Raw genomic sequence first — 17,761 nt, 5'->3', positions numbered from 1 at the left:
TATCTAAAACATTCAGATGGGACGCATTTGCGAAATATCTGCTTGGAAATATTTGCATGGATTTTAGATATTGCTTTTAAGTGATGACAAAAATGATTACTGCTTTTTTCTGCACCAGTGGCAATCATGGAAATATGATTTTTTAATTTCCTCGCTCATTTTCACGCTATTCACGATACTTTGCGAAAGGTGAGAAAGCACATGACTCGACATATACAAAATCCGCGAAACACGATAACCGTAAATGTATATGGAAAATAAAGATACCGGGAAGCCCCAAATAAGAAAAGATCTTTAGCTTAATAAATATTTAAGAGTTTCCCTTAAGAAAAACCCATATAGCTTCTCCTTAAACTTTCCTCTCCTATCCCCTTGAGATATCACACCTACCTTTCCATGATTCTTTCTTTTCGTCTGTGGAAAACTGTGGAACTTCTTTCATATGATATATGATATATATAATATATAAGATATAAATTCTTCCATATTTTTTTTTTTTTTTAATCAACCATACTTCTTACTTATCGCATTGTTTCTTCCTACTTTTATTTGTATTCTTTTAAAGGCCGGATAATCCTGATACAAAATTTAATAAGTAAATGTGGCAGAATCAAAACTAGGTTTACATATAAAAGTTTCTCAAACATTGTAGGTGACTTCTGGTTAAGTGATTAATTGTAGGCGAAACTGAGAGATTTCCGAGTAATTTTGTATATGCGATAGTGTTCCAATTTATTCTGTGTCACGTCTTTTAAATACATTGCTTATATATATATATATATATATATAGAGTACAAGATCATATCTCCGCTTACTTTAAGCGAGCCAATAAGCAGAATAATCATTCTCATTGTCTTATTCATCGTCTATTCGATAGCGGAATAAATTAATAACGACAAGTAAGTCTAAGACGACTTGCCTCGTCGTTGAATAGAATTCGAAGTAAACACGTGAGCGATTCGCAGAGAAGCTGCTCGCTTATACAATAATTTGAAATCTCCTTGTACAATACGAAATATCATCTTCAACTCGTAATATCATGAGTAATATCCCAGGTAGCAGAGTGACGTCAAATGACATTAATTCCGTCTTAATGACGTCTCTAACGTCATTAAGACGTCTTTAGACGTCATCTTGCTGCCTAGGATATATATAACACTGTTTAACAAAAAAAATACTTTTCTTTCAGCACAAGAACGAGAATAATCGTTTTCCGATAGTTTTTTGGACGCCGAATACGATCCCGTTTACTAAATTGCTGTCATGTCACAATTTTGAGAAATTTGCAGTTAAAGCTGTAAAAGAGGAATATTTTAGTATTTTCAGCCCTTAGAAGGATTTTGTTGTATTAATTAGGTACTTGACAAAATTCTTAGAAATTTGAATAATAAGTCGCAACTTTGACACAATATAGACTGTGTTAATCAATATCTTTTTAACTATAATTGACACAACAAATTGTCGTACAAATATAATTCTTTTTAAGAGCTGAAGAGTCCTAACAACGTACCTAATTTTAATTGTAAAAAAATTTGTCCAACACATTGTATTTATAATATGCCAAAATACACTAAAATAGCCTTTTTGCAACTTTAACTGCAAATTTCTCAAAATTGTGACCTGATAGAGCGATTTGGTAAACGGAATCTTATTCAGCGTCCAAAAAACTACAAGAAACGATTATTTTAGTTCTTGTGTATTTATTTTGTTGAACAGTGTAATTCATTGTATATGAATAAATTTGATAAATTTTTTGCAATAACTATTCGAATGTTCTTCGGTTCATATCTCTAATAACCAGCTTTCTGATATTACCTGAGTTTGGCATTTTATATGTGTACCAAATTCAATTCTCGCGCGAGAGTCGAAACAAGGACCATTATAGCGTCCATAACAGCGTCCTATAATAATAAAGGAAGGACCGCACTCTGAATATATATGTACGTAGGAATTTGAAACCACCCTCCAGCCAGGTAATTTAACTGCTAATTTATCGCGACTCGTGGAACAATGATCCGCATTGACCGGAGAGTAAATCATGCACACTGGATTCGATACCAAGCACATCTTTTGTTATACTTGCTAACAAATATTTGTATTTTATGACTGTTGTTTTATATATAAGGAAGATTATACAAAAGCATTAATGACAAGGAAGATTAAAAACGCTCTAACATGATTTTAACAATTGAGCTCAATTCTTTAATTGTTCCACAGTAATAGAATTAAATCACTTTATGATGTGAATGCAAAACATAGAAATTTTCACTATGTATTATTGCAAAATCATTATTTATTGCGTAAAATCTTGGGAAATGGATAAAAATACGGGAAAAAGGAAATCATATTCCTATGTGACTACGTTCTTCTGTATGACGCGACCAATCGATAACACCATTCGCTATATGGGATTGGAAATCAACGATCTCGGCGCAACATACAGATCGCATACGAAAAATGTGCACAGAGAGGGATGGTCTAGGAGGAACGGATCGATACGAGAACATATATATATATATATATACATATGTACATATATACATATATATGATTTCGTGGCACGAAGGGAACATTTTTCAACGAGCGGTCGAAAGCCAAAAGCGTGGAACAAATGGGGATTTTTATTACAAATATCCATTTGTTCAACAAAGTAACAGAGTTTTTCCACCTAACCATCGAATCTCACTGTGGAATTTCAATTGCGTGATTTATTTCGTGATTAATGGAGCGAAACAATCTCAAAAATGCAAATTTAACTAAATTTCATCACTTCTCTATCATAAACCGATGTTCTATTGTTGTACATTTATCAGAAGACATACATTTCTACAGACAGTATAGGAAAATCGTGACCAGAACTTTTATATAATAAAATAATATCGAATGTTAATGTTTAAAATTTAAATTTGACAAATATTATTTCTAAGATATCTAATGATTTTATCGATGAGAACTTTTTACCACAAACCCGCTATTTCCAAACATGGAACAGCAACAACATTTGTAATGATTTATGTTCACGTCTTTAAGATTTTAGATCTCAATACAGCGATCTCTGTTATTTAAAAACCATGATTTTTTGTATAGCCTAAAAGGAAAGAATCTCTAATAGATGTTCCATTTAAGTCTCTATTTTTCCATTAAGGTACATTTCCTTCCCGCCCTTCTATTCATTCTTTGTTACGCCCATTTTTCTTCTAAAAGACCTCAAAGCACTACGTAACGCAGCTCGATGAAGGTTACGAACGGGCCCGCATTAGACACGATGCATTGTTGAAAACATCTTCGAAGAAAATGCATCCCTTTCTATCTCTCTGCGTTCCAGGCTTTCGAGGAACTCGAGGAACTACTAGGCAGATATAACATATGTATCGCCATCAAAGAAAAGTTGGTGAAGGACTCCGGAGTCGCCAAGGAGGTCGCCTACGACAACATAGTTTTAAAGTTGCTGACAAAACCACGAGCGAGAGGTAAAATCAAGATTTAATAAACTAAACAAGTTTTATTTACAAAGCAAAGTGTAGAAAACATACAAAAATTATTCTTTCTTATTGTTCTCTATTTTTTTCTCATAATTAATTGCTCAATAGAACAATGCACATATTTACTGTATACATATGTATCAGCACATCGCATGTACGTGTGTGTGTGTCTGTATATACATATATCATAATGCACAATCTTTGATTTAGAACGCGTTTTAAAGTGTTAATCCAAGGTACATGACAAATTCTCTCTCACTCTTTTCTCTCCTAAATTATAAATCCGATATATACCGACCTGTGAATAAGCCGTGAAACCTTAGCTGACGTTTCTTCGATAATCAGCTTTTCGATGGGCTAAATGGCATTAAAAAGGATTTATATTTAAATTATTGTCACGCCCTCATCCCAATGGTCCATTCGCAACACACCGCTCTTCTAGTCAACGTAAATTATCTTAAAATACAAACGAATCTCGAACATGGGAAAGATACAGTTACAAAATAGTATCGTATCGATGCTGAATGCAACAAAGACTCCGACTTTATTTGATCCGCTGCAGAGTGACGAAATGGATTCATTATCGAAATGGAAACGCGACTCATTCCAGACTGTGTCAGATGCAATGCGAAACTTGTTGAAAATCTGCAGAACTCACCTAACTCCTCCACTTCTTCCAAGCAAGACGAGCGAGCATTAAATTCTTGGCTTTCTTTGCAAGCAGTAAAACAAGCGCGGTTTAGATTACAGTTTTAACTGAATATTTGTACAAGTACATCTTCGAGTAATCTATTAAGGAAATGATTTGAAAAATATTTCGATGCACAGGAAAAATATTAAAATTAAACCATCTCTTTTAATAACTGTATTATTTTAAATAATTTTGTGTTCAAAGCCAGTAAAGGGAGGTGACACTGGCATTTGCAATTCATTTTAACCAACGGAACGAGCTACCCTTCAATTACGATATCAGTATTTATAGATTTTCGATAAAAAGTAAAATAACATATGAAGAGAGAATTACGATCGAATTAAGATGAATATCAATTTCATAATGAGCTTATTTAAATATTATCTTATGTTACATGAGAGAGATAAGCTAAATAAAATTTAAACCGTACTATATTTATACGTGTCATTAATAAAACATGAGTTTTTCGATATAACTGTTACGCTTCGCGAGAAAAATCAAATGCGAAATGACAGACACGAATGATGGAGAAATGAGCGAACATCCATTCCACGGCAGCAAAATGAGAAATGGGGCAAAGTGAAAACGACTGTAAGGCGCATAAAAATTATGGTGTTGTCAGATAACTCTTTTCGCGTACGCTCTACCCGCGTATGTACATAAAGAAGAAATATAATTAATGGCACAACGCTCTCTATCCACGTTGGAACGGTAATCTCGTTTTAGGGAAACAGAATTTAGCGACTCCGTCTGACAAGCGAGGCGTGCTTTCTTCGCTACCTCAGACGAATAAATATTTCATCCATTTAATCCATTCAACACGGTCCTGAACCTTGAGATCCCTCCCGAGACGACGATTTTTAGAATCTTTCGTACTTGAATAACTTTCGACCAACATTTTTTATAAATAATTCACATTTTCTCTCTCAAAGAGATATTTTTTTAAAGAGCTAACGTTGAGAGATTAAACGGTTCGTTAATATACGATCCCGTTCGAGAATACTTCTTTCTCTGTACGAGATATTATTAGGTCAAGAGAGATATATACAGTGAAACAGAGAAAAAGAGAGAGAGAGACAGAGGAAAATATATAGAAACCAGACCATCCCCCAAGCAACAAACTGGGCATACAATGTATATTACCGTAACGGAAGTAATTATATTTTCGAACAGGATAAATGCAAAATTTTGCATTTATCCTGTTCGAAAAAATATATATATTTATAATTCTCAAGAATTCTGTCCTTTGTTAAAATACGATTGTCGCGAGAAGATAAATGTATATCTATAAGATTTTTTCCCAAACGTAAGTACCCTTACTTCTTCGATTCACATCGATTCGAATCTAAAATACCAATTTTATTCGAGAAAAGCATATATAACCTCGGCAAGGAAGATATCTGATTGTTTGAGATCTACTATACTCCGTATCTACTATACTTCGAAGAGGAAAAAGTACCTCGCGATAAACATCTATTTTATGCAGAATTTCCTCGTGTAGACCCTTTTGGTAACCAAACCGTTTTCGATTGTGAAAGGTCGACCTTACGCTCCCTTTTACGCTCTCATCGATTCCTGCCTGTATAATCTTGATTCCCATGAGAATCACCGACCGCGACATGAGACGTTTCATTGGCACTTTTTCAATAAAAGCTCGAACCCCTCTCATTTCGGGAGAATTTTTGCGATGCCGACAAGTTGTACGATAAAATGAAACCAAAATGGTGACGATTTCTTTACCGCGATAATAAGGATGAGACACGAGATGAGAGAGCATTATGCCGCAGGCGATGTTTCCACGAGAAAATTTCCTCGACTTGTACTGCCGCAGGTTGCATTATCTTCGGCTCCGACCAAGAAGTCGCCGGGGTCATGAGGGCGGTCAGGCGTTGTAAAGCGACCGGCGTTTTTTCCTGGATCGGAAGCGACGGCTGGAGTGCAAGGGGATTAGTGAGTAACGGTAACGAGCCGGAAGTCGAGGGCACTCTATCCGTCCAACCCCAGGCGAATTCCGTTAAGGGTTTCAAAGAGTACTTCCTCAACTTGACCGTCGAGAACAATCGGAGGAACCCGTGGTTCGTCGGTAAGAGGCCACCCAAAGGATGCTGGATCTACGATAAGAGCATAACTCAGCGAATTCTAGCTTGCACACGTAATATGCATTCGCACATACACCTGCAGTTGTTAGTGAGAAGTTTACTTCGTTTACTTCAATATACGTCGATATATGTCGACAAACTTTAACTTACAATACTTACACAAACGCCAGCTTGCTAACAAGTCGACTGTCATCTAACATATTCCTATTAACGTGTTCGCTATCATCGGCTGCCGGACAAAATAATCGAAGCATAGTAATTCTGCTCACGATGTATTCTTATTACTTCTTATATATCTTTACGTATTGCGTAATTTTTTTTTTCACTACAATAAAAAAGAGTATTACGTACAATATTTGCTTAAAATTGTAACTTTTCTCTCGTTAATAAAATATAACCTTGTTTCGCTAAGTTGTTCCGAATCAACCCTTATCGAGTTACCTGAAATAATAAAAATCAAGTTTTCATGTTGATTCCAGAATTTTGGGAAGACCATTTTAAATGCCGATATCCAAACTCGCCTCGGACACGATATAACACAAATTACACGGAAATTTGCACGACAAAAGAACGTCTCACCAAGCAGAATACGGCTTTCGAGGACCAACTACAATTTGTCTCCGATGCAGTAATGGCATTCGCTTACGCTTTTCGGTAATTGGAAATTTCTCTTTAACAGATTGGACAAGTTTTTAAAAATTTTCGTATATGCGTGTGTATGTATTGTGTATTGACAAAATTGTGAGAACAAAATATGCTATTCTTCTTTCCGTCAGAGATATGCATCGTGACCTTTGCCAGGGAAAGGCAGGGTTGTGCGATGAAATGAAACCGACTAAAGGAACAACGCTTTTGCAATACCTGCGCAAGGTGGATTTCGAGGGTAAGCTGACAAAGCGTTTCCTTTAGAAAAGGTTTTAAAGTGCGATTCTAGTCATTGGAATTTTTATTGTAAATCGATACGACGTGTCTATCTAGTATCTACTATTCTACTCGATGCTCGCGTAAAATAAAATAAAGTAAAATAAAATTAAATAAAAGAGATGATAGATACTTCGATTATATTACCGTGATTAGCTACTTATATGTCTCGATCAAGTTTTCATGGTACTCATAGGCGATCGAACGACTACGTTTAAGGTCTAAGCGGAGACAAATTTAGATTCGACAAGGACGGCGACGGACCAGCGCGATACAACATCATACATTTCAAGCAAACCGAACCGGGCAAGTACGAGTGGATTCGCGTGGGCAAATACCTGGAAGGGGAGCTGCGACTAAACATGTCGGGTAAGCTCGTATATTTTCATATTATGAGACACGTCCTATCGCGCTCTTGGACGTGTCCATTCTATAATATTCTATTAGGTACTGTCCGTACGTTCTGTTCTATACATCATCGCCGTACATGTATTTGTTTTAGAAATCCAATTTAAGCTCGGACATCCTCAACCACCCGTGAGCGTGTGTTCCTTGCCTTGCGAGGTCGGTCAAGCAAAGAAATATGTCGAGGGTGAGAGATGCTGTTGGCATTGCTTTAATTGCACTCAATATCAGGTACGTTAACGACGTGTTATGTGAGATAATTAATCGCCTGCTTATATTTAATATTTGACTCGCTCTTTTATTTTTAATAGGAGCTAGAACAATATATCCTCGAGTCGCAATAATGAAAAAAATATCTACTTTTACACCCTTTTATTTAGCAAATATTTCGCGATATAATAGGTTTTGAAAAGTATCACATATTGCTTTTGCTCGCCCAAATTCTCGTGAATGCGTGTCAGATGGAGATAAAAGATATTTATGTGATTTCTTTTATAGCGTGTTGAATGATTCGTCCGTTTATATACTCCTATCTTTTCATAACTTCTTTATACCGTTTTGTGTTATCATGGGAAAAAGTAATAAGATTCTTTTACGAATAATAACGCATAATATTTTAACGCGACAGAATAATCACATATCTCACATAGATAATCGCGGTGTAAAAAAATTGCTGATGCAAAAAGGAAAGGACTTAAATTACATAATATAAATGATATGAATTTGCAAACTGAACCTCACTAGATAAGGAAATATCTAATTCAACTATTTTATATTTTAAGAATTTTACTCTGTTGCTCAAGTAGATACGGGATCCCAACGACGAGACGCAGTGCAGTCAGTGTGAACGAGGTACGCTGCCGGATGAAACACATTCGATGTGCCAGGATGTTCCGGAAGAGTTCCTACGTCCGGAAAGTGGTTGGGCAATAGGTGCGATGTCTTTCTCTGCCACGGGAATTTTGGTAGGTATCTCTCGTATTCTTCCCAAGATTATTTTCCTGAAATAGAGAGTTCTTGAATCACTTATATTTCGCTTATATCTCAAAATGCAATAATCATATCACGTGTTTTATGTATAGTCGTTTACATGATTTGGTCACATATGCTTTGTGTGAAAAAAAAAACAGGTGACATTATTTGTCTGCGGCGTTTTCCTCAAGCACAACGACACGCCTGTCGTACGCGCGTCTGGGCGAGAACTATCTTACGTTCTTCTCTTGGGAATTCTACTCTGTTACCTCGTCACATTCACTCTGATATTCAAACCCACGCACATTGTCTGCGGTATTCAAAGGTAAAAAAAAAAGACCCTATGAATCTTTTCAGGTGTATTTTCTACGAGTTTCTGACGCGACAGCATTAATCTCTTTGTTCCTGCCAGACTGTTACAGTTAAGTCGGTAAATTACATTTCTCGCGTACGATCAATGCTGTCCAAGTAAGAGTGGCAGTTTTACTAGTTTTACATGGTTCAAGCAGAATCTAATTCCAACTTATTTTCCTACTTTCTTTTTAATACAATTTATCACGGTACAGTGAGAGTGCAAAAAATTTCCCTTAAACAATATCGCGTGGCGGAAACGGTGGTAAAAGTTTAGAGGAAAGTAACATAATGAAAAATAAGATGATTGTATCTTTACATGCATCGAGCTAGAACCAGAACTAGAAGTTCGAATTATGCGGAGAAAGCATTTCTTAATAGAATACTTGTTGAGAAAAACGGAGATACAACTTTTTATTTCTGCTGACAGATTCGCCGCAGGCTTCTGCTTCACGGTAGTATACGCAGCTTTATTAACGAAGACCAATCGAATCTCAAGAATCTTCAACGCCGGGAGTGCAAAGAGGCCGTCCTTCATATCACCGCGGTCGCAACTTATTATCTGCTCCGGATTGGTATCCGTGCAGATCTTAATTAATATAGTTTGGATGATCATCGACCCTGCCAGAGCGATGCATCATTATCCCACGATGGAGGACAATCTACTCGTGTGCAACAACTACATCGACACCAGCTATATGATCGCGTTTACATATCCCATAATATTGATAATTGTGTGTACTATCTACGCCGTCCTCACGAGAAAAATTCCAGAAGCTTTCAACGAGAGCAAGCACATCGGTAAGTTTACCTTTTTATCGCGATATCCGCGTTCTTACACCACGTTATGCATATTTTGTTATATTCATACTACGTGTTACGTGTTCTTTCGCAATTAAAAAAAAAACCTCGATGAAGAATAAAAATAAAAACAGCATTGTGTTCTTTTTTATGTACATACGCCATGTAGTTGCAATATTAATGCATTGCAATGCTGTGTCTATCACTTGTCATGACAAATACAGCTTGCTGAGAAAAAAAAGAAATAATAAGGGTAATATTCGGATAAAGATCATATATGTATGCAATTGTAATATGTAAAAGATGGAGATTTAACATGAAATGAAAGATGCTGTATCTCTCAATTGTATGATAATGATAACGACGCGCAAAAGAATATATATATAGCGTCCTTAAGAAATAACATTTCTAATTCAGGTTTAACGATGTATACAACATGCGTCATATGGCTCGCTTTCGTACCTTTGTATTACGGTACCGGAAGCAACGTCGCACTAAGAATTACCTCGATGTCTGTAACAATCAGTCTTTCTGCATCCGTAACGGTGGTTTGCCTCTTCAGTCCAAAGGTAAAGCTGACACTTTGAAATATCTGAAAATGTTTGTGTTTAAAACGTGTGATTAAATGCTCAATTATTGCAACTCTTTATTAAAATTTCAAGTGCGCTCAGTGATCATACGTAATGACAAATCAAATCGAATTTGGATTAATATAATCGCGGTGTATTTAGAAACTTTAAGAAGCTAAATATTTACACTCGCCTTAATAGTTCTCAAAATATACGTTAGATGAGAAAACGGATTTAAAAAAATGCATTTTTATATAGCTTATATAATTTATCGCAAAGGAATTCACGCGTTATTATTTATATGTGCAGCTGTATATTATTTTAATCCGGCCCGAGAGAAATGTACGTCCGACTGTGAGGGCAGGAAGACCCAACCCGACGAAAAGTTCGGCGATAACTGTTACAAATGCCTCGAGTATGATGGGACCGGTGACGGCGACGACGGTTCTGACAGCCGCTACTTGCGACCAGAATAAAGCCATCAAGAAACATATCGCGTCCACCATGGACTGCTCCACTCAAAGCGAATGTAAATACGGTCCCCGAGCTCTCTGTTCAATTCCCAGATAATTTGATTATCATTTTAACGTGTTCTTTATTTCTTCATTTACATATTACGTTCTACAAATCATGCGCAGCTCCCTCGCGTTTTTGTTCGCAGATTACGAAATGGAATTGAAGGAACGGAAAAACGGGGAGTCGCTGACGACGTGCATTTCGCGATCAACGCAAACGACTGCCAACGAGAAGGAATTTGTGACCGTCGTGACGAGTAATAAAAAATCACCGGACGTAATCGTGTCCGCGAGTAACATGGAATCAATAAATAGCACAACGACGAAACGACTCAACAGCAATGCGAGGATAGGCAATGGACCGCTTTCTCAAAGCGACGTCTCATTGTAGCGGAAGGTAGAACTGTCAACGGAATTAACTGTTAGTTTAAAACCGATCTCGAAGAACCCCGTTACCGTTTAATTTATTCCATTGTATACTGTATGTATATATGACTAGATCTGCGCCGACGCATTTCTCAACATAACGAGGTAGATAATTAGATAAAATACTGAAAATTATTTTGAAAATTATTTTCAAGCAATTTATCGTCAGACGCCCCTCGTCAGGGTTCGACAGAAAAATGACAACAACCAGACGCCAATTTGTCCGGTAACACGTACTTAAAATTATCCGTACTATTGGATTAGAGTTGAGTGAATCTGAAGTAGAAGAAATTTATTATATACGTATTGTACGACGTGTCGAAAATATGTATATCCTGAGATGCATGATGCGTTACAAACTTATAATCGTAAGTTACATGTAAGACGACAAATAAACATAAATGAGCGTACAATGAAAGAGTATTAGAGTTAAAGATTGTTTTATTACTTTATATAATTATATAATAATAATTGTATATATTAATGCATGCAATTATTATTATATATTTATATTAAGTAATATATAATGTACACTTAATATAAATATATTAAGTAATAATGTGTGTGTGTTACCTTATAATTGTATAATAATGTGTGCAACGAAGAAATATGTATAATTTATAGATTTATTATGATATATCTTTCACTACATTCACTTCATCACATTTACTGTTGCTTAATAAATACATAACGTAACTAATTATCAATTCTTTTGGAAAAATTTCCAAAATTATGATTCTAAGGAAAACAAAAGTCATATTAATTTCGCTCTCATTTAACGAATAAAATAGGTAGATATTTAATATTATGTGGTTTTTATCTTCTACCCTTTTATCAAAATGTTTATTAACATTGTAAATTTAAAATTCTTATTCGTTTTTTTTTATTTCAAATTATTACTTAATTTTCATTTTCATTAAATTATATTGTAAGATATTAGTCATTGTTAAAGATACATATCTTTAAAAAAATCTCTGAAAATTGCTTTAAACGTTCAATATTTCCATCTCTTGCTTCGTGTTTTCTATAACGTAATATTAACAATTAATTGCGAAAAAATTTTATATTATCTTTTTAAATGGCCACATCTCGATATCTACATAATTTCGACATTTCTTGCCGTCTAATATGCCGAGTCATAAAAATATAGATGTTTAAACATAATTTATCAACAAAAATTATCCTGTTTAAAACAGAAGTAATATCTTTTAACATATATGTATGAACGTAAATATTTAAAAGTAGGTACTTTCATTTATTAGATAATAAATTCGTAAATTTTCTAAGAAAAATTAGCATTAAGCGTGATGTTCATATTGCTATACACGTTACATTTAATTATTGTAAATATATATTTGTAAATATGTAAACTCTTAGGAGTGAATCTAACATAATGTATACCTACTTCACGCGTTGTTTAATATTAAATAAAATGTATTTTAGACATATTAGGCTAATATTATGATATTAAATTTATTAATTAGGAACATTTTCTGCAAACTATAGGAATTGCTCTTCGTAGAAAGAATATGTGCAAATTGCGTAGTATTATAACGCGCAATTTTGTAGTAGCGCAAATTTGATTTTGCAAAACGTAATTCTTGTCATTATCAGAATATAATTAAATATATTATAGAATTCTTATTGACGATATGGTGGAAGACTGTATTTTATGTAAGACTAGATATATTCCATTCGTGTTAAACATATCGTCTCTAGACTAAAAAAAAACTACTTTATATTTTGCTCTGAAAATTTTTTAACACTGCATGATCATTTACAATTGCCATCAATTTATCTGTGATTTATTTGTAAATACGTGTCAAAAGAAACGTAATCAATTGATGCATACTTGTAAATCATTATCACTATGCTTGAAGTATTTCAAATTCTCTGTATATGTACGGACATTAACATGAAAGTACAGCTATGTTAAATTGTGCTTCTTCAAAATGTAACGCGTGTCAATTTTTTTATTTTTGTCATTAGGCTTATAGATAAGCCTGATATTCACTGCACAATTTAGTATATACTTACATTTAAATCGTTCGTTATATACGTAAAATTTATAATATTTTAATAGTAAAAAAACCGTAATATTAAACTAGGAAAGTATTGAGAAAGAGAGAATAAAATGTAGCATTCGCGTAACATCGTATTGAGAGAATTTTTCAATGTACATTTGTTGTACACTTTACTTAAACAATAATTTAACACATTCACTGCCCACGTGCCTGAGATAGACTCTGTCTCGATGTGAAGATTTCGCTGCAATAGTCACTATGTAAAAATGACAATTAGTTACTTCTTTTAACTGTTTTAATTAGTCTTTTTGTGTTACGCATATAACGGTTTAGAAACTGATCATAGAGTCGCAGATCCGATACGCGGGCAATGGATATGTTAAGATTGATAAAAATCTAAATTATATATGTAAAAGCCAATATGCGGGAAAATGTCGACGTTCCTCGACAAGTATTCATAGTTATATGTACGCATGTACATATATAAATACACTATAGAGGTGGATAATTGTACATACGCGTATAATAACGTATATAAATAAGAATTTATCGTGGCTCGTGGTATGGAATTTAATTATAATATCCTGTTATGACAAAACCGCGTGAGTGATTATGCGATGTATAAATTCCAAAATGCAATGCAAGAACACACAATGTCAAAAATAACATATATTATATATACGTTTCACGCGATTTTAAGATATTTTAAATACATTATAAATTAAAATAGAAAGGAGATAGTAATAGCGTGATGTATACTCATCAAAATGAAAGTTGCAAAATAAAATCGACGATGTAATTGCTGCGTACCATTTTTCTTTTCTAAGACAAATTTTTGTGGAGAAAAGAAAAACACTTTAGTCAGCATGATTTTATTTTTCTTAATGCGGCTTACAATAAGTATAAGACAATTCAAAGATATCATTTCTTTTTAAAAGCTACGAAGATTACAGAAGAAATGTTTTTTCTATCATCAAAATCACAGAAGATAAGAGAGAAGGAGAAAAAAAGGAAGAGAGAAAGAGACAGAGTATCCAAACGACTTGGTATGCCACAAGGTTTCACCTAATTCATTCTCGGCTATTCCCAACTTGTCCCATCGACCATTAGTGGATCAGTAGCAGATCCTGAAAATCCCCATTAGACGTATGATTGATGACTTGTATTTCAAACCATAAAAGTATGTGTGTATATGTGTATGTCTGTATATATACAACATATAATATAAAAATACGTAGGTATATATTATATATATATATATTATATAGAATGAAAATAAAATACCGAGATTGTACAATTGTAACTTCTAACATAGAATTCGCTTACATAATTGACATCACTTACATAATTTGTCTCCACAATTTGTAAATAAATATAAGACAAAAAATGCGTAATAGAAAATGCATTTACATCACGAATCAGAAAAGATTGAAAGTGTAAATTCAAACATGGACAATTTTGATTGAATGTATAAGAGCACGCAAATACCTTATAACAAATATCTTATTTAAAAAATACAGTCTTATGTCGTCCTATAATATTGCAACCTACAAACATTTGTGCAATTTTTTAAAACCTAACATGTTTTCTAGCAGCTTACTTGATAAACGTAAAGGAGAGAGAGAGAGGCATTAAGGGTATACAAAAATAGAAAAAGCCTCGCTAAAATATATTATCTTTTTATTCGAGTAGCAATTACAACGCTTTAACGGACGACTGACATTTTTCTTTGCTAAGCTACATCAGTGGCATACCTTTACAATTTTTTTTTGAATATACAAGTTTCTTCAAAAACGATCTCTCCGACTAGTTACGCATTGTTTCGTCAGTAAATCGTTTAGCGACTACAAATCCTTACGAAATGAGAATCTGTAAAGTCTGAACGCAAACAGTACGAACGGTACTATCGTTGGAAGTACACGTAAGCCAACTCGTCACAATGGGCATACCGTTTTATGTGATAACTGGCAATGGGTAGGCACGTATGCATTGATAAATATATGCAATACACGTTGCATTATTTATCAAATTCATCTAGACAATCGTCAAATCCTAATTAAATTCTTCACGCCCTACAAACACAAAACATGATGTCTTTGGTCTACAAAAATAAACAGGTATATTACAAGAATATTCAAGCTTACCTACAAAATTATCTTTGTCACAAAGAAAAGATTCATTGTTTTTTTTTGTTTTTTTTTTTAATGCTCGATGTAAAGACAATCATCACATATACCTCGTTACGTATACCTCGTACATATTATTACTTTCAATGTAAATAAATAAACAATCAATTCCGTGAACAAATGCTAAATTTTACGCTAACAACAGTACTGAAATAGCTTATACAGCAAATACTAATCGTGATGTTCAAAATAATCACAGTAAAAGTAATATGAAATCTACCGCTCTTTCTACATTTTTCGCTAAATATTTGCAGTTATTAAAGTGGAACTTATATACTCAAATGTTGGTTTTTTTTAAAAAAGTTTGTTATATTGATGTGTGTGTCAATAAATTAATCTTACAAATGTATTTTGATAAGAAAAGGTACTCTTGATTTTATTCATTATTATAACATCGAGTCCATAAATGTCACAAAATCGAGTACTCTTACATATTTGATGTATACAATTCGATGCTATATACTTAGAACACGTTGTATAAAATATTATTTCCCTACTTTGCTCTAAAAGTCTCTAAAAACTCAATATTTCAAATACATAAAGGATTCTCGATTCGGCATTTGGATTATACTTTATATATAATTAATAAATTCGTTTCAATATTACCCTTCTCATTCATAATTCTTTTCATTCATCATTCATTTCATAATCTAAAAAAAAGTTAACACAAGAATGTTCGATATTTTTTTCCATACATACGTTCCAATTCAATTTTAATACTCGCAATTTAGCCACGATTTATAACACATTCAAAAGTGTATAATATTCGACTCAACGAACGGATGAACGATGAAAAAAAATATGCATTACGCAAGAAACTATTGAGTTTATGTCTTCCAAAACTTACCACTGACTTTGATACATTTGACTTTCTGTAACTTCTTCTTTTCTGACAGTACCGGCATGGCTTCTCTACTCGCTTCGCTTCCTCCTGCGCCAGAACTACCGCCAGCCATATCAGCCTCTTGAATGCCTCCGCCTCCTGCTTGAGCCGCGAGGGATTTCTTTATATTAGTAATCTAAAAGGCAACAGAAAAGAAATCTCACATTTATTATCCATATGATTAATCTTTTAACGATGTAAAACAAATAAAGAGACAAGAAAAGAGAAGGAAATATAACTCACGTCTCTTTGTATTCTTTCTTTATGATAAGTAGCTTTTTGCTTTTCAATATTAGCTCTAGATATTTGCTGCTCGATACACGATAGAACTGTATCGCACGCTTCGCCCCAGGCGGCTAACGTCTCAGCTACTACGCCGGTATCACCTGGCCGGACGTCTCGTCCTAAACCGGCATAATCCACTTCTAGCTGTGAATTTTTCTGATCTAATTTTCCATGGATTATATCGGCGTATATAGCTTCGATAATCAAGTCCTCTAGATCCCTGACATTCTTTATGTCTAGCTCCTCCAACAACACCGAGTAGGGTATACATTTGTTTTTCGTAGCCAGAGTGACAATTGTGAGGTGCTGAAGCTTCTTTTTTTGCGTAGGAGTTAACTCTAACACTTTCTCTTTATTCTCCAGATAATCTTTATAGGTGCCGTATGCAAATAGATTCAAAGTATTCCAATACTGGACGTAAGGTCCGTTCTCTAATTCTTTAATGTTCGGCATGTCCAATAATTCGCCAAAGACATGTACGCCGGGCGTCTCGACGGCTTGCCTTATGAGCTCTATGGCGGCGGCGCCTTTCGCAGTTTTTGCAAGCAGCACGAACTGCTCCAAAGGATTATTAGCTGATTTTTCAGTGGTATTTCCACCTGTCATGGTGACTCCTAATAAATAATATTTATGAATAAAAGAAATCTCGTGCGCGAATAAACGGTATACCACAAAATATGTATATGTACAGTTAATGACGATAGATCAAATCGCCAATAGACTACACTGGAAAAAAAAAGACTTCCTTTCTTCTTAACAAAGCTTTAGTAAACAGAACGCTCGTACGATCGTCTGGGGCCGACCAGAGAGGTTAGGAAACAGATTCGACGCGTTCGTCCCGTTTATTGCGCGCGTCAGCGACGATCGAAGGCACGTCGTCGAACGTAAACGCGTGATAATAACGTGAGAAACTCACTCGTTCGCTATCGACAGCGGCGCTACGGATTACGGACACCAAAGCTAATCGAAATTTCTCTTCGGCACTGTCGAGCTCGAAACGGTCGAAACGCGGGCCAGTGATGTGAGAAACGTCTGAATATGGAGCCTCAGCCGCGGGCCGCTCCAATCGCGCGCGCATGCGTAAATCGCGACGCCATGGCGTTTGCGCCGAAGTGCACCGGGTGCACTGCACTGACTGCACCCTGCGGCGA

At 34.8% G+C, this 17,761-nt stretch overlaps 2 protein-coding genes and 2 long non-coding RNA genes across 15 annotated transcripts in view; 1 reads left to right on the top strand and 3 right to left on the bottom strand.

Moving 5' to 3' along the window:
• Positions 1-14,055, top strand: part of Glurb (metabotropic glutamate receptor B) — a 134,001-nt gene extending 119,946 nt beyond the window's left edge. For 8 of the 9 annotated variants that reach the window (XM_071699347.1, XM_071699356.1, XM_071699337.1 and 5 more), the window contains 12 exons: positions 3,326-3,470; positions 6,005-6,256; positions 6,752-6,926; positions 7,049-7,155; positions 7,413-7,562; positions 7,696-7,829; positions 8,405-8,563; positions 8,729-8,895; positions 9,352-9,722; positions 10,140-10,291; positions 10,601-10,820; positions 10,953-14,055. In XM_071699347.1, the coding sequence (XP_071555448.1) occupies positions 3,326-3,470; positions 6,005-6,256; positions 6,752-6,926; positions 7,049-7,155; positions 7,413-7,562; positions 7,696-7,829; positions 8,405-8,563; positions 8,729-8,895; positions 9,352-9,722; positions 10,140-10,291; positions 10,601-10,820; positions 10,953-11,197 (2,277 nt within the window). In that variant the 3' untranslated portion in view covers positions 11,198-14,055. Of the gene's footprint in view, positions 1-3,325; positions 3,471-6,004; positions 6,257-6,751; positions 6,927-7,048; positions 7,156-7,412; positions 7,563-7,695; positions 7,830-8,404; positions 8,564-8,728; positions 8,896-9,351; positions 9,723-10,139; positions 10,292-10,600; positions 10,821-10,952 lie in introns of those variants that run through there. The other variant, XM_071699362.1, reaches the window with a different exon arrangement.
• Positions 6,171-6,731, bottom strand: LOC139768973 (uncharacterized). Its single transcript, XR_011717466.1, has 3 exons — positions 6,671-6,731; positions 6,432-6,597; positions 6,171-6,284 (listed from the first exon to the last, which is right to left on the bottom strand). It is a non-coding gene; the product is annotated as an uncharacterized lncRNA (long non-coding RNA).
• On the bottom strand, positions 8,186-10,306 carry LOC139768979 (uncharacterized). Its single transcript, XR_011717467.1, has 2 exons — positions 10,185-10,306; positions 8,186-8,599 (listed from the first exon to the last, which is right to left on the bottom strand). It is a non-coding gene; the product is annotated as an uncharacterized lncRNA (long non-coding RNA).
• Positions 14,056-14,112: 57 nt separating the features above from the next.
• On the bottom strand, positions 14,113-17,685 carry Csn7 (COP9 signalosome subunit 7). 4 transcript variants are annotated; one of them, XM_071699560.1, is made up of 4 exons: positions 17,527-17,685; positions 16,569-17,224; positions 16,290-16,461; positions 14,113-14,383 (listed from the first exon to the last, which is right to left on the bottom strand). In XM_071699560.1, the coding sequence occupies exons 2-4, from the start codon at positions 17,214-17,216 to the stop codon at positions 14,337-14,339; spliced, it is 867 nt and encodes a 288-aa protein (XP_071555661.1). In that variant the 5' UTR covers positions 17,217-17,224; positions 17,527-17,685; the 3' UTR covers positions 14,113-14,336. The 4 variants fall into 4 exon arrangements, 3 of the variants coding, with proteins under 3 accessions (XP_071555661.1, XP_071555670.1, XP_071555679.1); XM_071699569.1 differs by having other exon boundaries at positions 17,300-17,673; XR_011717452.1 differs by lacking the exon at positions 14,113-14,383 and adding an exon at positions 14,920-15,328 and having other exon boundaries at positions 15,401-16,461.
• Between the last annotated feature and the right edge of the window lie 76 nt (positions 17,686-17,761).

The sequence above is a fragment of the Temnothorax nylanderi genome, unplaced genomic scaffold, assembly GCF_030848795.1.
Source record: "Temnothorax nylanderi isolate EJ_2023f unplaced genomic scaffold, tnyl_v1.0 TNYL_tig0002_pilon, whole genome shotgun sequence".
In the NCBI taxonomy this organism is placed as follows: domain Eukaryota; kingdom Metazoa; phylum Arthropoda; class Insecta; order Hymenoptera; family Formicidae; genus Temnothorax; species Temnothorax nylanderi.
Note: the sequence above shows the minus strand (reverse complement) of the source record. Positions and strands in the feature narration are given on the sequence as shown.